The sequence below is a fragment of the Perca fluviatilis genome, chromosome 3 (assembly GCF_010015445.1).
Source record: "Perca fluviatilis chromosome 3, GENO_Pfluv_1.0, whole genome shotgun sequence".
NCBI classification, from domain to species: Eukaryota; Metazoa; Chordata; class Actinopteri; order Perciformes; family Percidae; genus Perca; species Perca fluviatilis.
Genome location: NC_053114.1, coordinates 16,248,815 through 16,272,223, shown reverse-complemented (window position 1 = coordinate 16,272,223; position 23,409 = coordinate 16,248,815). Strand labels below are relative to the sequence as shown.

At 39.7% G+C, this 23,409-nt stretch overlaps 2 protein-coding genes across 2 annotated transcripts in view; both read left to right on the top strand.

Moving 5' to 3' along the window:
* LOC120556157 (neuronal acetylcholine receptor subunit alpha-7-like) overlaps positions 1-11,330 on the top strand; it is a 33,167-nt gene extending 21,837 nt beyond the window's left edge. Inside the window, 5 exon segments of the mRNA XM_039795567.1 lie at positions 4,245-4,412; positions 4,524-4,718; positions 7,818-7,904; positions 8,292-8,401; positions 10,246-11,330. Coding sequence (XP_039651501.1) covers positions 4,245-4,412; positions 4,524-4,718; positions 7,818-7,904; positions 8,292-8,401; positions 10,246-10,788 — 1,103 coding nt within the window. The 3' untranslated portion in view covers positions 10,789-11,330.
* A 6,288-nt stretch (positions 11,331-17,618) lies between these two features.
* Positions 17,619-23,409, top strand: part of trip4 (thyroid hormone receptor interactor 4) — an 86,131-nt gene continuing 80,340 nt past the window's right edge. The window contains exons 1-11 of the mRNA XM_039795566.1: positions 17,619-17,836; positions 19,221-19,402; positions 20,594-20,724; positions 20,862-21,077; positions 21,190-21,268; positions 21,371-21,476; positions 21,607-21,822; positions 21,925-22,054; positions 22,325-22,518; positions 22,797-22,921; positions 23,072-23,163. Of these exons, the coding sequence (XP_039651500.1) occupies positions 17,757-17,836; positions 19,221-19,402; positions 20,594-20,724; positions 20,862-21,077; positions 21,190-21,268; positions 21,371-21,476; positions 21,607-21,822; positions 21,925-22,054; positions 22,325-22,518; positions 22,797-22,921; positions 23,072-23,163 (1,551 nt within the window). The 5' untranslated portion in view covers positions 17,619-17,756. The remainder of the gene's footprint in view (positions 17,837-19,220; positions 19,403-20,593; positions 20,725-20,861; positions 21,078-21,189; positions 21,269-21,370; positions 21,477-21,606; positions 21,823-21,924; positions 22,055-22,324; positions 22,519-22,796; positions 22,922-23,071; positions 23,164-23,409) is intronic.

Genomic DNA, 23,409 nt, shown 5'->3' with positions numbered 1-23,409 from the left:
CAGTGAAAGAAATGGACTCAGCGACGCCATAGACTCCGACTTCGACCAGTGAAGTCAAGTAGAAGCACTTTTCTGGTGATGGCTAAGCGTTACTGCGCAGCCTCAAACTGAGCTTGACAACTTAGATGTGACGTGAGCAACCTGTCTGTCTTCTGGTAGTTGTGCGAAGAATGAATCATTCCAAATCTTGCAGAGACGGAGATTGAGATGGGTTTTTTCCATTGCCTGTATAATTTCCTCATCCCCCGTGAATATAGGTATACCTCGTTACCCCTACTTCATTATTTAACAACATATACTTTTCTTAAAATATCCTAGTTGTTTGTGGATAAATGTTAAACTTCATATGAATTCATTTGCCACATACCGAAGTATTTCCAATCCATCAAAACGTTCTTGAAAATATTTTGTTCCGATGCATTCATGTACTCTGTGTGGGCTTCTCCCTTGACTGTATGCCTCCACATCCCCGCCCCCGATTGCCTGCGAACTTCTCCTGGCTATACAGTAATTTCTCTACTGTGCGACAGAAAGTCGCGTGGTTATGACACAATCCTTAGCCTATTTTTACAAAACCGTCTGCTACGGAGCCATAATGTGAGCTACAAGGTAATATTGTGTGTCTCGTGAATTGTCGTGTTTCTTTAGAAATAAACAATGGACAAATAGAGTCTTTAAACGCTTCAGATGTAAAGTTATTCGCTGTCAAAGTGACGCCAAAATGAATGGGAGCCAATGGAACGCTAGCGGAAGGTGATGGCTTGTTAGCCTCAGAATCTCCCCATAGGAGGTAAGCTTTCGAGATGCTCGCTTATCCCCTTGATTGTACTCTCAGTTGTGGTAGCAGCACTGAGAGTTTTTTTTGTTTGGAGTTGGATAGATTGCGCAGATTCATTCATCCTTTCTGTACAGCAGTGGTCGGCCATATCTGGCCCTCCCAACAAAAATGTTTGATCCTCAGTGCTAGCCCCCCAATGAAGTTTTCCCGGCATCAAAACTTTTGCCTAATGTTACATAAATCAAGACACCAGATTTCAGGGGACAATAAGGTATCATTATTTTATCATATATGATATGCAAATATCAAACCATAATCAAATAGCTGACAGCGCTCTGATTAATGGTGATGTTTTCATAAAAAAATTACAAAATAAATTCATTTGCACATAAAAGCTTTTAGCTCCTGTCAGATGCACAATTATCAAATTATCCTGCTCCCGGTTTTTGTAAAATGTATACTCAAGCAAGCTCCTATTATTGTGCTGTATAACCATGATAAACTGTATAAACATTATGCTGTGTTTTCATTGGGGATTTCCTCTAAGGTTTAGTGAGAAAACAGCAGCTGCTGCTGAGTTTTCATGAACAAGATCTTTGAATTAACTCCCTAAAGCTATCAGCATAATTAGTCTTGGCAGAAATCCATCCAAAATGCTGCTTCATTATGTCAAAAAGTTGCTTGAGTAACACTTTTCAGGTTGGTTCATATTTTAGGAATGTGTGTTCGCCTTCTTGCCGAGAGTTGGACAAACACCACTCTCATGTCTTAGCTTGGTTTTAGCTTAGCATTAAAAGTGAAAACGGGTGAAACAGCTAGCCTGCTGGTTTTCCCCCTCATTTCCAGTCTTTATGCTAAGCTAAGTTGAGCTAACCAAAACGACAGCTTCATATTTAATGGAGAGATATGAGAGTGGTGTGCATGTTCTCATCTAACCCTTGAGTGGGAAAGCCAATAAGGGTATTTTCACCAAATTGTCTAACTGGTGTGCACTTTGTGTTTTAAATGGTCTTATCCCAGTAACAGTAATTTAATGTCACATGCCCCAAACGATTCATCACTATCACACTCTGTTAGTGAACAAGCCCCTTCTGATCCACTACTGCCAGACTGTGTGGTCTTAAAGGACACACACACACACACACACACACACACACACACACACACACACACACACACACACACACACATGCATGGGAATACATTGAAACAGAAGGCCTTCCTGTCACAGCTGGTGATTACTGCTCTCCTTGGCAAGCTCTTCTTCCCCCCTTTTTTTTCTCTGACCACGCAGAAGAGACGGACTGCCTTGCCTCAGCATCTTAATCGATACCACCGTAAATAGCCCAATCATTGAATTTCTTCTGGATTGATTGCCTCTGAAGCAAATTGCCTCTCCACTTCGTTCCAAATGAATACTCATTGAATGCCATATTGGCCCAAAACGGTCACTCGGCACTTGAGCTCAAAACAACTGCATTAAATGATTACCGGATTGCAGATATGAAGGTAAATAAACACAAACTTATAAGCTTATCATTTAAGTGAAACATTGGTGATAGTCCCTGGCTTGCAGATTGCTATTTCTGGCAGTGGGGCCCCATAATTACTAGACGAAGGGTCCCTGTGCATGGGAGAAACAGATGTTTAACAACTTGGGTTTCAATAGTTTGGCACACGTGAACTGACCAGCGCATGTCCAGAGGATGATGTCAATCGCATGTAGTTTCTTTGTCTCAAGAATCTCACTATCCAGAAGTCTCTGTCTGTCCATCTGTCACACGAAGGGGTGATGACCACATGAAAGGGTGCATGTTAAAAAGTGAAAATGATCCCTTTAATCAGAGAGCACTCGCATAACAAATTAGCAGAGGCAATTTTTAGGAGATTTATCATCCACAAAAGCAAGAAGGCAAGAAACCTTTTTCCTTAAACCTTAAATCTTTAGATCTCCGCTCCGTTTCAGTACCGCAACACATGTAGCCCCTGGCTCACACACAAAAGAACAGCACTATCTGTCTGAAAATATTAACTAGGTCTGATTAATTAATGTTAATGCATAATGTTGGGTTACGGTTCCTTATTGCACGGGTAATTTGGGGACATTGCATATGTTATTATGTACTTAAAAAAAACAATGAAGCATTGATTACTGATCTGCAATACATTCAATATTAATAAACTTTGAATTACAGCGAGGGCGATGCTTCAGGGCTCTGTGGACTGACTCCAGCTCGTCTTCACCTTGCTGTCTGTGGTTTTATGTAGCTGTGGTAGAGGGAATTAAGAAAAATAAAAAATAAACTGATGTAGTTAAGATCTTTTACTGAAGTACAAATATGTTTATATTTTTAATATATATATTTATATATATTTGTAAGTCAAAGTACAAAGTACAAAAGTATCAGCATAAAATATACTAAAAGTAAAAGTACTCATGCAGAATGATATATAGTATATTACTGAATTATAAGTAATGATGCATTCATGTGGTAATCACTTTAATGTTAGTGCCAGTAAAGGTGGGGCTTAATTATTTTATATACTGCTGGGTAGCTTAATCTATAAAAATACATAATTTATTATTTGATTATATTTTGTAATAGTAATCTAAATCTGCAAAGTAATTAGAGCTGTCAAATAAAGTGGAGCAAAAATTGCAATATTTGCCTCTAAACTGCACTGGAGTTTAAGAATAAAGTAGCATAAAATAGTAATAATAAAAAATTATAAATAAAGAAGTGTACATGCACCTTAGAGTTGTACGGTGCAGTATTAGAGAAAATGTACTTAGTTACATACGTGAAAGTACAGCACAATACAGGATGCCAAGCAATCGGCCCATTCCATACAGGCATGTTTTCAACGGGCACTGTACTAGTAGGCTACTATATTTGTATATTTGTTTGTATTCTATACAATGTACTGTAAATTCCTTGACTTTGACTTTATATCATTGTGTTTTGAGTCATTTAAGGCAATTTACATTCCAAATTATTTCCTGATAACTGGTCTTTGTCACTGGGCTCATTGTATTTCCTGCTCCCCATCTGTATTCAGTCCCTGCTGAGGTTTATCATCTTCTTGGCACTGAGAGAGAGGCGAGAGACCTTGTTTACTGCTGACGTCTCATATCTTTCTTAAGTATGGATGTAAATTAGTTTGGTGCCTGCCTCTCCTGAAGGCTTACCGGTCTCTTTCATCTCATTGCCATATTGGATTTTTATACTCTCCTTAGGATGGATGGCACTTGGTCTCCATATCTCTCTTCCTGCCTATATAGCTGTTGGGCGCTGTCATTTTTTTTTTTAAAACCTCCCTCTGCTTTCTTCATCTAGAGTTCTTGATTCTCTATCAGAGCTCGAAATGTCACCCCATCCGTTTCTGTCACTCTCTTCAGTAGCCTTCTACAGGTGAAGTATAGTACATATCAAAGCAAGTATTTTCATGTTCATCACCATAACAGGGATCTTCAAGAGCACCTGCTACATCGATGTGCGCTGGTTCCCCTTTGATGTCCAGAGATGTGACCTGAAGTTTGGCTCCTGGACATACGGGGGCTGGTCTCTGGACTTGAAGATGTTGGAGGCGGATATCACCGGCTACATCGCCAACGGAGAGTGGGACCTTGTTGGTAGGAGGGGGCCGGGGGGCATATTCAAAATTCAAAATGATGATTTCCCAATAACTTTTCACTCCATTTCTGCCAGCCAGAGTACACTGTGTTGTTTTTGTTGTCTCACAGAGGTTCCAGGACGGAAGAACGAGCGTTTCTATGCCTGCTGCGAGGAGCCGTACCCTGACGTCACCTTCACCTTGGTGATGCGGAGACGGACCCTCTACTACGGCCTCAACCTGCTCATTCCGTGTGTGCTGATCTCCACTCTGGCCCTCCTTGTCTTCCTTCTGCCTGCTGACTCTGGGGAGAAGATCTCACTGGGTTGGGAATACACACACAACACACACAACAGGGCAGTATTTATAATATATTAATATATTACAATATTTGAGCATATTTGAATATTTGGGAGGGAAACATCCCCGCCAATATGCAATTTTGTCACTGGAGTACATGTACCAGTTAATGAGAAAATTCTGAATTGTACTGCATGTACAGTATTTTCTTAGATGCATGACTTCCTAATCGTTGCATGGCAAAGCAGAGATCCATTTCTTTCGGTTGGCCCACCTCTGTGGCTGCTGCTGGGGAGCAATGTTTCAAATTTTTAGTCCGTATGAATCAGAAACATGCCTCGATACGTTTTATTTTAATAGCCTTATAAGAAGATTTGAGTTTGACTGACTGCCTTTCTGCACCTCTCACTCAACTTCCAATCAATACCAACTTACGCCTACCTCACACACAGATACTGTACAATCCGATACTATACTGGCATTGGTAATATAATATGTAGGTGTTCAGCCTATTTGATATATTTGTCCAGCTCTGCTCTAAACACAGAGTTGCTCAGATTCTGACTTAACATAAGAGTTGATATGTTGCCCCATATAAATTTTTTTCCCCCACATCTGACCCATGAAATAGTTTCCGGATGTTGACTCTTCTTGTTGATGAGTGACAAAGTGAGGTGTAATGCATTTACTTATTTATTTTTACCTGACACCTTTATTGCAAAGATAACACAACTCTTGAACAATAGCAATAAAATGTTCACGGACCGCATGGCTTCCTGCTATGTTGACTTGACTGTGTTTTATTGAAGGTCAAAGAACATAGCTGAAAACAAATGAGATAATCAAATTAAATCTTTTACAGCCCAAGTGGTTTTGACACTGAGCCAACCTTTGTATTATTCTCCAAATGTTTCTCCATCTATAATACATTTTTATCCTAGCCCATTTGTCTCCCGGGCAATCAGCCATTCTGTGAAAAACTATGGTTTTTCATTAATCCACTTTCTCTGTGGCCTTGTGAACGGATCTGATAATCAGCACTGAGTGACTGACTCTACCGTCAGTGGTCGAGAAACCACTTTAATCTTATCTCAATTGTTACAGTTGACTTGAATATATGAGCCAATTCCATGCATAAATTACACAGGCTTGGAGGCAGTGTGTTTGTGTGCGTGCCTGATGCGTATATGTGGGAGTGGGGGTGTTGATTTATGCAGTTTGTGCCTTCTTCAAATCATAAGGGTCCTGAATTACAGCTGGATTCTGTCGTTACCAGTGCATTAGAGCCAGCTGTGTGTGTGTGTGTGTGTGTGTGTGTTTTTGTACAAGTGTGCATTCCTTCTGATATTTTTTAGCTCACAAATAAGAATTGCTCATGCCAAGTATAATATGCTGTTATGTAGATCTTAATGCTCCTTAAATGTGTTTGAAAGTTTTTTTTATACTTTATACTGTAGTTCACAGCAAACATCAGGCATAAGTCATGAGTTATATTCCCTACGTAAACTGTGTGTGTGCGTGTGTGTGTGTGTGTGTGTGTGTGTGTGTGTGTGGGCTCATGCGCTAACAGATCTACTGTATATGAAGTCCGTATATCAACCCAGCCACGCGTTGACATTATTATTTGAGAATGAATGAACACTAACTGAGAAATGTGTATTCATGGCAGCATTCATTCCCAGATTCAATTTCACTAAAATTGGACTGTCGTGAGAATTATGTTTGCAAAATGCACAAATATTTCACGTACAGTATATTGGTATATATATATAGTATATACAGTATATATATAATACTATTGTGTGTGAATCTTTACTCTCATAGTCTGCATTTTTGTGTTGTAAAGGGTTTTATATTAGAAGATTTATCATACTGTGTTCATGTTTTATTTTTCATAGTTGTCGGTTCATCCAAATCGCAAAGCAAAAAACATATTTCCCCGTGTGGTATTCAGCTTTGCATATGGTAAAGACTATTTGCAGAGGTTTTAGACATTTTCACTTTTGCAACATCTGCCTGCATCACTGTACAATGCAGATAAACCGAAAGTTTGTGTCACTCATTGCATTTAAAATAACATTCAAAAGACTGATCAGCAACATTTTCTAAAAACAGTTTTTAATATTTTCTACTTCTGGTTGAAAATAGATCCTAATTATCCAGATTTAGATTATCGGGAGTAACAGAAGCATTATTCCTGTTTGTTGCTTTTGAGTTATTTGGATGTAATCCAAAAATCTAATATACTAGTACTAATATAAAAGTAGAAATATACTGTATGAATTTTAGAATTTAGGTTAACTAAACCTTACATATTAATCTCTTTAAAATTCTGTATTAGATATGATAAACCACTCATTTGAAAGGATTCACATGCCCATCCTAGGTCCACAGCCATAAGAATATATAAGAAAACATGAAGGCAGCTGTTACATGTTTTTCAGAGGTGTCAAATGTATATCAGCATGCATGCAGTTAATTATATTCTCTTAAATCCTGCTAAGAAGTTCAGTCTAGTAAGACAGCCAAAGAGCCAGTGGCTTAGCGTTGTCAGCCCATTAATGAAAACTCTGCTCTGGCATTTTGAAGAAACCTGTTTGTCTTTCTGTGCTTGTACTTCTCAGGTAGCGTAGTCTGTGACTGTGACACATTATAAGCCCCAACAGCTCTGCAATTCTAATTTTGGGGAATCCTCCTTCACATTCAGCTATAGTATCCCATTGTGGAAGAGCAGCATACATTTGAAACAAAGCTGAATTAGCATGATAATATAAGGCATTACAAATGCAGTATAATGCAACTGGAAACACTCGCACAACTAGCGCACTTAATCTTTTGCATATTTTTTTTGTGAGCTTTCCGCCTTTAATCGATAGGACAGATAGGTGAGAAAGGGGAGAGAGAGGGGCAAGACATGCAGGAAATTGTCACAGGTCGGACTCGAACCCAGGACCTCTGCGTTGAGGCATAAGCCTCTCAGTATATATGTATATATTTTAAGGATGGACATTTTTTGACTGCCATATAACACCCAACTTTGCATACTTGTAGCAGATTTGAATACTTTTCCTTCCCCTAATAGTTTTGTTGTGAGGTTCTTACTGAGATTTGGTCTCCTTCCCAGGCATTACAGTCCTGCTCTCCCTGACTGTCTTTATGCTGCTGGTTGCAGAGATTATGCCCGCCACATCGGACTCGGTGCCTTTAATAGGTAAGCCAGGCTAAAGTTGAAAAGAAGTCGCTATGGGTGTCAATTGCTATCAGTGGGAAGACACGGGTGAAAATGTGTGTAGTCATTTTTCATCAGGGATTCTCTCATATCAAAGTGTAACTAAGTTTAAGCAGTTTTTTTTTATATACAGATCCGAGTCACTGTATTTGAAACCAAAATGAAAAAGTATCTTTGCATTTCTCTGACACATCAAGTTAGCAGAGTGCTCAAGGCAAGAAGGGAATTATGCTCTCTTGGACTGTGAGCACTTTTCCTTACACTGAAACAGTTTAATTTTATCCTCATGTTGTCTCCTTGTAATGTTACCTGCATGACACAACTTTCTGCATCCATTCTTACTGTTTCCTCTATTTCTTCTTCACCCAGCTCAATACTTTGCCACTACCATGGTCATTGTTGGCCTCTCAGTAATTGCCACAGTTCTCGTCTTACAATATCACCACCATGACCCTGATGGAAGCAAGATGCCGAAGTGGGTGAGTGTTGTTTCATGTTACAACATTGTCCGTGACTTATACAATGATCCCATTAACACCACTTTAGCCACTTGACTCTCGTCACACCCCAAAACTGTGGAGCACATTATGAATAACTGTGGACAACTGCTTTGATTATGCTGCTTTTTTTGCTTCACGTACTGGGGTTTATTAAGATTAATATGCATTTGCTCGTGTAAGACCACGTGTCCACCAGGTATCTTAAGGGGGTTATGCCCTCGGCGAACTCAATTGTAAACAACCTACCTGTAACACAGTGATGAAAAGCAGGTGCAAATCTGTCTGTGGTGTGAAGTTATGGAACACATTACCAGAGGAATTAAAACATAGTAGGAATGTCTTCAAATTAAAAAAAAAGGGTTCAAAGACATGACACTAGATAAGTATAGACATTGTGTAGTATTATTCTGTGAGAATGTTGATAATGGTGATGATAAACATCATTATCATTATGGTTATCATCATTATTAAGCATATTATTCACCTTATGGTGGCAATGTACTCTATATAAGTACTGACCCTTATGGGTATATGTAGGCGTGTATGTATGTATGTATGTAGAAATGTATCTGGGTACGTGTATATGTTCTTTAGTTTTTTTTGTATTTTTTATTTTTCTTGTCTTGTACATTTCTTTCCTTGCCAATTTGTTACCTTATGTAAGCTGAAGCTTCTGACACTACCCTTTGGTTACGACCAATAAAATTCATTCATTCATTCATTCATTCATTCTTCTTGAACAGGCAGGAATGTGCTAAGAGGTCTTCAGGTGTTCTTTTATGCTAAAGGTTGTTAGCCAGTTGTGAAAATATAAAAACATACACGCAGGAATTCCCCAGGAGGATTCAGTCTGGCTAATGTGTTTCTACAAATGTCTTTCTTTCTTGCACAATGAGGTCTCCTGATATAACAACATAATGAAAAGGTTTAGAGTCAAAGAGTGCTACAACACAAAGCAGAGTGGTTACCTGCAGTTCAATATACCCTCTGCAGTGCAATGATTATACTTTTTGTACTTAAACTGTTGACCAAAAATGTGACGGTGTGTAAACTGGTATTTTATGGGGCCATGATGTAATCAGCTTTTCATTGTGATTGGACAGTTAAGGAAAAGTGCAATGACGAGTGGAGCATCTCTCTGAAATGTTAAAGTGCTCATATTATGCTTTTTGGCTTTTTCCCTTTCCTTTATTGTGTTATATATCTTTTTTGTGCACGTTATAGGTTTACAAAGTGAAAAAGCCCAAAGTCCACCCCAAAGGGACTTACCATCTCCAACAGAAAACACTGTTCACAAACTGCTCCAAACAGCTCTGTTGTAGTCCAGCCTTTACTTCCGTGACGAACGTGCGTCACTTTGTAACACACGTTATAATGCTCGCCTAGCTGCTAGCATGGCACGCCCTCATACTCTGCTTCTGACTGGCTAGTAGTCCTTACCTAGCTACTGTGCATGTGTGACTCCCAACAAAGATGGAACAGAAGTGCGATGCCTCACTCTGTAGCTAAAACAGAGAGCTCAACACACAGGGTGAAAAGAGGAGCTGCAGCAATGTGCAGCACAACAACAATATGGTGTTTTTTTTTTAAATTAAACCATGTAAAACTATTCTGATATAACCTCTAAATACAATTATGAACCTGAAAATGAGCATAATATGCCGTTTAAGCAGATTTGACTTCTGCGAAAGTGAACATTATTGTGGTAAACCAAACAAATTAGACAGGCTGTATGTTCTTTGGTGGATGTATTCTGCATTCATTGAAAATTACTAACACCCTTATTTTATTCATTTCTTATTCATTACTGTTTGATCTCAAAGACCCGTGTGATCCTGCTGAACTGGTGCGCCTGGTTCCTGCGCATGAAGCGCCCAGGTGAGGAGCGAGTGCGTTCAGCCTGTCACAACAAGGCTCCACGGAACAGCCTGACCAGCGTGGAGCTCAATGCAAGCACTTCAGCCTCCCATTCCACCAACGGCAACATGCTTTACGTTGGCATGCGTGGCCTGGAGAGCATCCACTACTCCACAGCTGCCACCTCTTGTGACTCCGGGGTCCTCTGCGGACGGCTGGTTGGACGAGCAGGTGAGGATGAGCTGCTCCTCCCCGCAGGTCACAGCTCCTCAGCTTGCAGAGTGGAACCAGAGCTGGCCAAGATCCTGGATGAGGTGCACTTTATTGCCAAGCGCTTCCGTGACCAAGACGAGGACGAGTTAGTGTGCAACGAGTGGAAATTTGCTGCGTCTGTTATCGACAGGCTTTGTCTCATGGCTTTCTCCCTCTTCACTATCCTCTGCACTATTGGGATCCTCATGTCAGCACCCAACTTTGTAGAGGCCATTTCAAAAGATTTCTTCACTTAAAGGGGAACACCACCCAAATAAAGAATTCATGGCCTAGGAAAGTTCAATCAATGTTTGTGTACATGAGCTACTCCCTGTCAAAGCCAGAAACCAGAGAAGTACAGTAAGTCTCAAACTTGTGATCATTGAGTATGAAGTCTAGAACTGCTCCATAGATAATGAATGAGAGAATGATTTTTCTTTTTTTGTTATACCCAAATGAGCTTTATTCTATTGTAGTACTCAGTTCTGAAACAGAAAATGTACCCATATATTAAAAAGATTCCCCTGGGTGCGGTTACTGTCATCTTTAACATCTTTCCCAATTAATTTTCTATGGAGCACTTCTGGACTTTATACTTGATAACATTACAAATTTGAGTTTTAGCCCTCTAGTTTTTATATTTGGGAAAGAGTTGTTCATGTTTGCTAATATTTGTGGACTGTCTTAGACCATAGGAATTACATGTATGAATTCTAAAAAAGGTTTGGAGTTCCCCATTTAAAGGAACACGGCGACTTATTGTGACTCAGCGTATCCCCCAGAGTTAGATATGTCCATACCCTTCTCATCTCAGTGCGTGTCGTAACTCTGTCTGACGCACCCACCGCTAGCCTAGCTTAGCACAGATCCTGGAGGTAACCGGCTCCATCTAGCCTACTGCTCCCAATAAGTGACAAAATAACGCCAACATTTTCCTATTTACATGTTGTGATTTGTATAGTCACAGGGTGTACAAATAACAAGGTCACATGAGACACAGCCATCTTCTAACCGTATACATACTGGGAACTATATTCTCAGAAGGCGAAGCACTGCTACTTGGGCGGAGTGATTATTACTCCAACTCTGAGCGAACTCCAGGCGAACTCTGTGCTCCTCACTAAGGGGCTTCTCAGGTGCGGCGAGCAAATCACTCCGCCCAAGTAGCAGAAGTAGCAGTGCTACTCTCTCACAGAGTAACCTCATGGGGGTAATTTGGATACAGTTAAGTATACTAGCATGGGACTTGTATATCACCAAATATTTAACCATACTTAACGCAAAGTTAAATTGAGGACTTCAGGCAAAATGTAATGCATAAAAAGTTGAATTTATACCTACATTATGGTGGTGTAAAATGACCAGCCTTTGGCTTAATATTACACAGCCTAATGGCATATTAAAGAAAAACATCTAAATGTGATCTCTTAAAATGATTTTAAAAAAAATACTGGTACTAGCTATATGCTATAATAGCATTGTTTAAGTGATGTAATTTGCTAACAATACATGCAGGTGTGGTTTTTTATGTGATGTTACCTGTGTAATATTGTTCATTACAATGCATCTATTCTCAAATCTACTCCATATATAACAGTTACAGTAGGCTATCTTGTATTGAAATGTATTTGTGGTATCACCTTAATATTAATATATCGAAAACAGTTATGTGATGTTGTAAGTTGCTTTTCCTATACAAATTATTGTCATATGCAAATTATTGTCATATGCAACCATGTTCTTCCTTGGTCTTACTTATTGATTGTTGCTTATTTTTTTAATTAAAGAAAACTGTATGGTCAAAATAAATTTGTATGACGTTTTTGTTGTACTTTGACATTTCACAAATAAATGTATTTTTTCTATTTGAAAATGGGGACTGCATATAAGAATGTTCTCTTGCTATACAGAACTATGTTTTGTATACCAGTATACAGTAAGTATACTGCTGCTCCATCCACATTTTTCTGTTTGGACTACAAATGATAACATTGACCTTTGCACTGTCAAATTGAATCAGACAATATGTAAAGCACATTGTGTTGCATTTTACTATGTACGAAATGTGCTATATAAATAAAGTCGAATTGACAATAAAAACTACTCTGGGTAAATAAAACACAAACGTGCTCCAGTACAGCTCCTGTATATTTGTGTGATGAGTCATCAGAATGCCTACATCTAATTTTGTAAAAACTGAATGGCACTGAAAAAGAAAGTTGTTCCAACCAGAAAATCAAATTTTAAGCAATTAGAGTGCACATCTCACCAATTACACAAATGTCAAAAGCAAATTCCAGATATTACTTAAACAAATAGGACTGTACAACTATCAATCAATCAAAATGTATTTATATAGCACTTTACAGCAACCAGCAGGTATACAAAGTGCTTAACATCAGAAACCAGGAGTAAAAACACATACCATACAATATAAAGAATGAACATAGAAAACAGTAAAATCAGAAAAGGTTACAAAGAAACAGAAGAATGAAATTGTCACACGACTGCTACGTATTAAAAGCCAGACTAAACAGATACGTTTTGAGTTTGGACCTAAAAAGAGCTACATCTGTAATAGTGCGACTATCAGGGGGTGACTTGTTCCAGAGTCTCGGGGCAGCAACAGCAAAAGCCTGATCTCCCCACCGTTTATACCTTGACCTTGGCACTTCTAAAACTCGCTGATTTGAAGAACACAATGACTGGTTGTGCTCCCGCAAAGTTTTCACTCTGGGGCCGGACCATTTAAGGCCTTGAAAGCAAACAATAAAATCTTAAAATCTATTCTAAAACGCACAGGGAGCCAATGTAGAGTGTAGAGAACGGGAGTCATATGTGCACGTCTAGATGTATTTGTTAAAAAGAGAGCAGCAGCATTTTGCACAAGTTGAAGACGTGAGATTTAAAGAAAAGATAAAGAGCATTACAGTAATCCAACCTTGAACTAATAAAAGCATGAATCGCCTTTTCTAGATCGTGCCTGTTAAGGAAGGGCTTAACTTTAGCCAGGAGACGAAGCTGGAAAAAGCTCATCTATCTATCTATCTATCTATCTATCTATCTATCTATCTATCTATCTATCTATCTATCTATCTATCTATCTATAATTGCAGGAACGTCTGTCTGTCCGTCGGTCCGTCTGGGTGTTAAGCGCATATCTCTCGAACCGTTAGTCCGATGGATTTCAAACTTGACAGGTGTCTTGCTATGGGCACGAGTAAGTGCAGTGCCAAGTTCGACGTTGTTTGGATTAGAAATGCAAAAGATATCGTTAAATATATAGGTAAAAGAAGCACACATTGGCTTTTGCCGCTCTAGCCGCTGGCCACTCCCCCCCTCACAGTGAGCAGTGAGCAGGAGCAGAGGGAGAGAGAGCAGCGGAGCTTTGGCAGCTACAATGTGTGCCAAGTAGCACTATTTTGGACTGTCTTTGACTTTGAATAAACAAACGACAATTCCCGAATTTAAGGACGTTTCAGAATCCCACACATGCAAAGCACAACCAGTTACAACAAGTGCAGACAGAGCGTGAGATTCAATTCAATTCAATTCAATTTTATTTATAGTATCAAATCATAACATAAGTTATCTCGAGACACTTTACAGATAGAGTAGGTCTAGACCACACTCTATAATTTACAAAGCCCCAACAATTCCAACAATTCCAGTAATTCCCTCAAGAGCAAGCAGTGCGACAGTGGCGAGGAAAAACTCCCTCTTGGGAAGAAACGAGATAAAGCGAGACGTAGCCTATCTGTGTGTGTCCCTGTTTTGGGGAAGGTTACCTGTACATCAGCGCCTCTGACTCCTGATATTGCATTAAATTGCTGTGAGCTAGCAGAACAAGCTACTTCACCGTTAACCGTCAAGCCACTAAACCTGTATGGAAATGAACACCTCTGCTGACATGTTAAATTCCTTAATGATCCGACAAGATCTCTCTCTCTCTCTCTCTCTGCGCACACACACGCGCGCGCACACACAAACCACACACACACACACACACACTCCAATTCTGGTGGTTAATGATCGCAGATATGTGCTGTTTAGCTCTCATAACGGGCAGGGTGGGTAGCACACTGCTGAGTCCATGACGCTAATGTCTGATTACTCCACATTTTAATTATGATATTTTGTGATTACATTCTGATACTGCATGATGATGTTCTCTGTCAGGTAAATATAGAAGCACAATGTCTTCATCCATAGGCGCCGATTTGCAAATAGATCTGCAAATCATCTGCGTAACAATGAAATTACAGGTTGTGCTTTCCTATAATAGCCCCTAAAGGCAGCATATATAAAGAAAACAGAATGGGGCCAAGAATTGAGCCCTGGGGTACCCCACAAGAGAGAGGAGCATCTGATGAGGAGAGGTCACCAATCATGACAGAAAAGCTCCTCCATTGAAGTGCCGAGCCTCTGATGCCTACACAATGCTCAAGGCGAGAGAGGAGGACTGCATGGTCCACTGTGTCAAAAGCCGCTGTGAGGTCCAAAAGCACTAAAACAGTAGGATTCCCGGCATCTACAGACAAGGCAATATCATTATGTACTCTCAACAGTGCAGACTCAGTACTGTGATGTGATCTAAAACCAGATTGAAATTTTTCAAACACAGAGTTCTGCTGTAAAAAGGCTTGTAACTGTATGAAAACAACTTTTTCCAAAACCTTTGAAAGAAAAGGCAGATGAGAGACTGGTCTAAAATTGGACAACACTGTGGGGTCAAGATTAGGCTTCTTAAGTAGGGGCCTGACCACAGAATGTTTAAAGGCTTCTGGGACAGAACCTAAACTAAGACAAGAATTAAAAAAAAATTAAGAAGACTCGACCCAATGGTGCTATTAAAAACCTCCTTCACCATTCTGTCGGGAACAATGTCTAGGGGATAGTTGGTAGGTTTCATGTGTTGTACCACCTCACTAAGTAACGTCAGAGAAACTGGCTTAAATTCCTCAAACAAAGCTGAGTGTGCAGGAGAAGCAGCTACAAACACCTTAAAATTTGCACTGGCGTCTTTCCTGACAGATGCTACTTTGTCGATAAAATAACAGAGAAATTTCTCACATGTACTGATTGAAACATATGTCGGAGCAGAGGTGCATGGATTTACAACAGAGTTAATAGTATTAAATAACACTCTAGGTTCATGGCAACTGCTAGCTATAACATAAGAGAGCTGGTGCATCTTCGCCACCTTAACAGCCATCTGGTATGTAGCTAGACTGCCCCTTAATAAACCCAGTGATACATGTGAATTGTCCTTCTTCCATCTTCGTTCAGCTTGTCTGCAGTGTTGCCTAAGGGCCCTTGTGGTGTCATTTAGCCAGAGGTCCACCTTACGTTTAATAGGTTTCATCCGATGAGGGGCAATAGAGTCTAGGATTTCAGTGCATGTGGAATGGAACACAGACAGAATGTTATCTGGGGAAGAGGGAGATAGCAGACCATTCTTTACATAAAACGGTGAGCCCACAAACGCAGAAGCAAACTCTCCAGCTGAAGAGGAGGTGATGCAGCAGCGCCTAGAAGCTGAGGAGACAGGCTTACAGTTTTTTCCAATTGCTAACACACTAAAATGACATGTACAGCACAATTATTTAAACTGACACACAGAGAGCAAAACCTCTTCTCAAGTCTCCAAAAGTCTAAACACATTTTCTGCTTTACACACATTTTGCAATTCAAAATGGCACTTTTTAAATGCACTGAACACGGTTTTTCTGCATAGGATACAACAATCTGACATAAAGTCACATGTTTGCCATTTCAAAACACTGCCATTCAAAATGATACTACATGAGCTAATTGGCCAATGTATGTGCCCCATGGTCAAACACCTCAATGGTTAATTGTTACCACTTCAATCAGGAAGTAAGCACTATGAAAAGACCACAGGTGAGCACCTTTTTTTTACAACAACAGTGGGAAGACCCAGCTGTGCGGCCTAATTATTTTTCTTGCCTCTTTTTTTTTATATATATTTTTTCTGCAATTTTCTTTTTCAGTTTACTGTTTTTTGTGAGCATATTTTTGTTCAGTCCAATATAAATATATCTGCTGTGCATATGTTGCACTGACTTGTTTGGTGAAAAATAAAAAAATAAATGTTTCAACAGCATGTGTGTATATCTGCAAATATTTCTGTGCATGTGAACAATCTGAAGAATTTTCTACAATTTGAACTATTTTAGTATTATGACAAAGCCCACTAAAGATGAGATTGCTTTTCATTATGCCCAACAGTGTGTAGTTGGTTAGACAAAAATCTGGTAATATGAATGAAGTGTGTGCCATTTGGTGCAAAAGTTTGATTTTGATAATGCTATATGTAGTTTTAGTTGCAGTGCTTCATTTTGCAGGATATATGAGGTATTTTGCAGTTTAGGTGTGCGGTTTTGTGAATTGTGTTAAGTATTTTGATAAAACCAGCCTAGTTTGCAAAATTGTGTTTTAGCAATTGGAAAAAACTGTAATAGCGGGTGGTGGAACACTGATCTCAAACCTGATGGTGAAGTATGTATGTTATTGTAAAAAGAAAAAGAAAAATTCTACCAGAAAGAGGTGCACCTGTACAATTTACATTTTTTAAATGAAGATGTAGCACATTTTTTCCCCATACTGTAAATAAAATTAAAAAAGAAAAGTCAATCAGTTCTTGCTGCTGCATTTGTAATTGATGCTACTATATTTAGCCTATATGCATTTTATTTTAGGCTGGACTTTAAAAATGGGCAAATGCTAGCTAGCATTATCCATTTCGACGTCCACCTTATTATGTAAGAAGTAATTTGGTACTTAATTAAATATTATTGTAAAGTACTAGCTGAAGGCGCCTGTATTTCACTGCATAACAAAACTGCCACCTAGTGACGGAAATTAACAGTTACACCCAATTACGCACCTACACTGATCAAAATGGTTTATAGTTTCACGAACAGTTGAGTCTAACTGGATATAGACATTTATAATGTATCTTCGATCCCTGACAACATAACGACTCGCTTGTGTTTGAAGTCGTACTAACCTATTTGGCAGGAACCCTACTCCACAGCACGGGTTGTTTCCGGATGGGATTCTCCGATGCCACGCAGTGTCTGTGTGTGCCTGTGTTATGTCGCCGACTGGAAACGCGTTCATGATTCAGGTTTGGTTTGACACGCCGCAGACGCTACCTTTGGTCTGAGCTCGGAGTGTAAACTCTTTTTTAGTTGGTAAAATGTCAGAGGCTCTGTTGAAGTGGTGTGTGGACCAGCTACACCACAAGTTTGGGTTGGAGGCATGTGAAGACATCGTCCAGTAAGTCATTTTAACGCTAGTTAGCATACATTTGACAGTTTTAGTGCTGACCATAGACAGTCTGCCAACAAGCTAACATCTGATAGCTTGTTGGTTGTGCTGTGATGTAACGTCAACGTTACTGCGTTTAAGTTTTCCAGTGTGATTAAATCGATCAATTAAAGTGTGTGTGTGTGTGTGTGTGTGTGTGTGTGTGTGTGTGTGTGTGTGTGCGCGCGCGCGCGTCCATCCGTCCATCCGTCCATCCGTCCATCCATCCATCCATCCTTAACGTATTACAGTAGCAGGTAACGTTAGTCCGTTTGATAGGTGTCTTAAGCTAGCTGTGTATTAACGTTAGCTCACGGATAACCATTGCTTCCTATTTTTCGAGGTGACACATCCTGGGTGATGTAACTTTGTATCCATTTTATTATTATTATTTCAACAAAAATAAACTTAGGCTTGATGTATTGATAAAATGTGACATACGTTAATATTTCTGTTGGTATTTGCTTGTTTTCTCCTTTTGTATTTAATCCCTTATTTATTTACTTTCCTATTTCATTTTCTTTTCTTTTCTTTTTATTAAATCTATTTTAATTTTATATTCATTCATTTGTTCATGTATTTTTTAATAATTTTTATCTATGTGGATGATCAGATTAAGTTTTGTAAGTGACTTTTGTAATGATTTTAAAAGGCTAGGAAACTTACAAAATGTTGAATGAGGGAAAACATTTTAAATAAATGGCCTGGAAACCGTGCGGCATGTTTTAAACATCATGTCATTTCTCAGAGGCACAAAAACACCTTGCATTATTTGCAGGTGCTGGTTAGTTATTATAGGTTATAAATATAAAGACAACCAAATATAGCCACACACCACTGCTGGTTTGTTCCGGGTTCTTTATTTTTATTTTTTCTATGTAGACGTTATTGACATTGTTTAAACCACAGATGTTTTTCAAGTAAAGGTGAAAGTGTGAGCAAACCTGTATAGATGGTTTGTGATGAGAAGACATATTTATTTCCTAATTAGATAAGTAAAATGATGGGCAATATATTCATAAATGGTGCTCTTACGTACAAATGTCTACACATTAAAAGCAAATTTGCAAAAACTCTTAAGGAACTTCTTTATCAGAAAAGAGAAAAAGTACAGTTCATATCAGGCCTTGAAGTAACCTAAATTGTTGTGAAAAAATCATAAACAATAAAGAACGCTTAGCAAAACCAACTCTTCAATATTAATGAAACAGACCACTACACATTGCTGGAGGCCACACAGGTATAAAGAAGCAGTGTGTAGGCATTTCTTCTTTTGGTCTTTAATGTTTTCAACTTCCACTTTGACAAGAAATGTTATTAAATGAAATTGTAATTGTGTCATCCTGCTGCCTAGATACATTCTATCCATCGGAAATGCTGAGGAGATTGAGGAGTATGTGGGAGACCTCCTACAGGGCACAGATGGGAGAAAAGGGCTGTTTATAAATGAGTTCCTCTGCAGATGGAAGAAGACTCAAAGACAGGCCACAGATACCTCAAGTCTTATCCTTCACAAGGAATCCTTTTCTTCACCAGGTAGGCCAATAAATGTCTGATGTCTGCCAATTGAATGTATTTGATTTAAAGATTGAACATAAAATTCCTCCCAGCCAACCTGATAAAGGGCTACAGTGCAAGGTATTTGGGCATGACTGAGCATTGTAAAAAACATAGGTTACACTTTACTTGAAGGTATCTACATAAGAGTGACATGACACTGTCATGAAGGTGTCATAAACATTATAAACAGTCATAAACGTTTATGACATAACTCTTCTTTTAGTGTCATTCGGTTTTTGTCATGACAAGTTATGGTTAGAGTTAGGGTTGGAGTTAGGGTTAGGGTTCATGTGTTCATGACAGTGTCACTCTTATGTAGATACCTTCAAGTAATGGCCCTGACACACCAACCCAACGGCCGACCGTCGGCAGAAAAGGCCCCCCCAAGGTCCAAAAAGTGCCTTGGAACACACCGAAGCGACGCCGACTCGAGCATACGTTCTGCGCGTGCGCGAGACGTAATACGTCTCCATAACAGCAGGCGGCGCTAAAATAAATGAAAGAAATGACGAACGCGTCACGTGCGTCTGGCTTCTCCAGCCGGCCATAATGGCGGCTTATTCAAAATACGATCTCATATTGTACTAAAATAGTTAACTGAAACGTGTTTCTGAAAACATTTTGAGCGAGAAACGGGCCATACAGTTTCCTGAATCGGCCTTCATTTTAGATCGCCAAAAGTCAGTTTAAAAGATTTTCGTCAGATTTTGAGATGCGTTGTCCCGCCCATCCCGCTCGTCATTTCCGGGTTAGCACCAATCAGATTAGTCATTGAGTCTGACTGTGTATATATATATATATATATATATATATATATATATATATATATATATATATATATATATATATATATATGACACACCAACTTGTTAATCGGCCGTTGGACAGTCCGGCGAGGTCAGTGACTCGAGTCTGTTCGTGTATTCCGTGCCATTGTCCGTCGTAGGGGAGAGAGAGAGAGAGAGAGAGAGAGAAAGAAAAAAAAAAAGAGAAAAAAAAAAAGGAGAGAGAGAGAGAGAGAAAAAAAAAAAAAAAAAAAAAAAAAAAAAAAAAAAAAAAGATAATAATGATTACATGTCTTCTGAATGGAAATGTAATTACTGAAATATCAAAGTTTCTCTCAAATGCGCTATCTACATTCTTTGTTGATTTGCTCTACTTGTCTAGATTCACAAGACATGTCCAAAGATACCCAGAAGAAGTCTAAACGCAAGGGCCGTAACAAACAGGAGGCAATGACTGTGAGCCAAACAGAACCTGAGCCAGAGGCAGTCAAAACACCCATTGATCTGATGAGGGTGAGTCCACATTGGCCCAAGCATTTGTTCTGTGACATGAAGTTCATTTGTAGATGACCCATTTCATTTTTTGTCGCAGTGCTAATCTGTTTCTTTCCTCTCGCCTTGTTTCATCCCTTCATTTGCTACTTTCTCAGGCCCACGAAAACAGTAGTTCTTCAACAAAGAAGAAAAGTAAGTTTGTCAGTCTCTATGCCAAAGAGGGACAAGACAAGCTGTCTATCTTACTCCCGGGGCGACACGCCTGTGAGTGCCTTGCCCAAAAGCACAAACTTATCAACAACTGCATCACCTGTGGTCGTATAGTGTGTGAGCAAGAGGGCTCCGGACCCTGCCTCTTCTGTGGAAGTCTGGTACGCTAGAGTTTTTAGTCCTTGAATTCTGTTCTTTTTTTTTTTCTTGTGGCGCTGACAATCCTTATTTTCTATTTTAGAATTCTTTACTCACATGTCTTCTCTGATTCAGGTCTGCACAAGAGAGGAGCAGGAGATCCTGCAACGAGACTCCAACAAAAGCCAGAAACTAAGAAAGAAGCTGATGGGAGGTGCGAGTCAAAACTAATCCGAATTTTGAAATACTAAAATCTATGAAATAATGACGTCTATCAATGCTATGAATATGTTTTATTTTTTTATTTTGGTGACAGACGGCGGAGAAAGAGATTATCTCCCACACCAAGAGGCCCAGATGAAGGCTGGCTTGGAGAAGGCTGTCCAGCACAAAGACAAACTGCTGGAATACGACAAGAATAGGTATCCTAAAACACGCTTGGTGTGCAGTGTCAACACTTTAACTGGACTTTTTTTTTGGACTACTGCCGAAGATAATCCTGAAACTTGGTGACAACGCTACCTTTTTATATGCTGTCCCCCTAAACTCCAGTGTCAGGAGAACGCAGGTTCTGGATGATGAGTCGGATTACTTTGCCACTGAGTCCAATCAGTGGTTGTCGCCCAATGAGCGAGAAAAGCTGAGGAAAAAGGAGGAGGAGCTGAGAGAACTTCGCCATGCCTCTCGCAAGGACCGAAAGATCACGTTGGACTTTGCTGGCAGACAAGTGGTCGACGAGGGAAACAACCTTAATGAGTACTACAACAAGTAAGACAATCTGACAACACTTGAAACCAGGCTGCAAGGGCAGATTTGTGTTGCGTAGTCATGCTCAACGCCTTCTCTTTTTGAAATGTTAATGCAAATTAGGTTGGATGAGACCCTCATGGCTATGAACAGCGACTCTACGTCAAAATCGCCAATGTACTCTGAAAGACAAGGTGGAAGGCAGACCCTCGGAGAGCTGGTCAACCCCAACATAATGCAGTCTGCACCAGAGGTAGGTCATTTCTTTATACTGGGAGGAACAATGGTGTCACCCTGTGGTACATTTTCAAAACTGCATATATTTCTTCTTTAGTCTACTCATTTGTGTCATTATTCAATTTAATTGGAACGTCAGTAAAATGGGTTGAAATCGACAGCTGTTTCTCTCACATGTATCCTGAGTTTATATTGTACTTTTTTTTTCCCATCATGAAAGCTGTGCACATAGTATTCACACTGAATCTACTAATGAAAATGATATGACAATGAATGCACTTTCCAGTGGGTGGATGTTGGAGGCAGTGGAAGCCACAAGAGAAATCTAAAGCAGGGAAAGAGCTCGGCAGAGGACAAGGGAGGAGAACAACGTTGCAAGTTGCGGCTCCAAGACAAAGACCTTCAGGAGATGTCTGACGGGGGCTGGTGCCTTAGCATGCACCAACCGTGGGCCACGCTGCTGGTCAAAGGCATCAAGAGGTAAGGAGCAAACAAAATCCCATATTAGCTTTAAGATATAAGATAAACCAATTGCAGTACTATCCTAAAAAATCCACAGTTTAAAACTCATATGACGACTTGTTTTCCATCAGGCCAATAAAAGCAGAGATAACTTTTTCAAATACGTGTGTGTGTGTGTGTGTGTGTGTGTGTGTGTGTGTGTGTGTGTGTGTGTGTGTGTGTGTGTGTGTGTGTGTGTGTGTGTGTGTGTGTGTGTGTGTGTGTGTGTGTGTGTGTGTGTGTGTGTGTGTGTGTAGGGTTGAGGGGCGAACTTGGTACACATCCCATCGGGGTCGTCTTTGGATTGCTGCTGCGGCCAAGAAGCCGACTCCTCAGGAGATTGCTGAGGTTGAAGCCATCTACCGCAATGTCTACAAGAAAGGTGCACACGCTGTACACAGCAAATCGGGATATAAGAATATGAATACTGGAAGTGATGAGCTTCTAGATGTCTTGCATACAGTGCACACATCTTGGAAACCAATGCCCCAAAGTTTGACTGGATCTTTGATTGCCCTTGTTTTCTGTGCAGAGCCCAGGTTTCCCAAAGACTACCCCACTGGCTGTCTGTTGGGCTGCATCAACGTGACCGACTGCCTGTCTCAGGAGCAGTTCAGAGAACAGGTCAGTGAAACATTTCACCATAGCAGAATTAAGAGTATAACACCAAAACTAAATTTCTTTTAAAACTTCATACTTAATTGCCGATATGGGTGGTCGTTCAGTTCTGAAACCAGGCTGTCTCTCATATAATCCTAAGTAGGCTTAAGGGGGGTGATGGACAGAAAGATAAGTGTAAAATGGTGCCACACAAACCGCCGTGATGCTTTGCGAAGTTACTTCTGTTACATGTGACGTGGAGGATTTTAT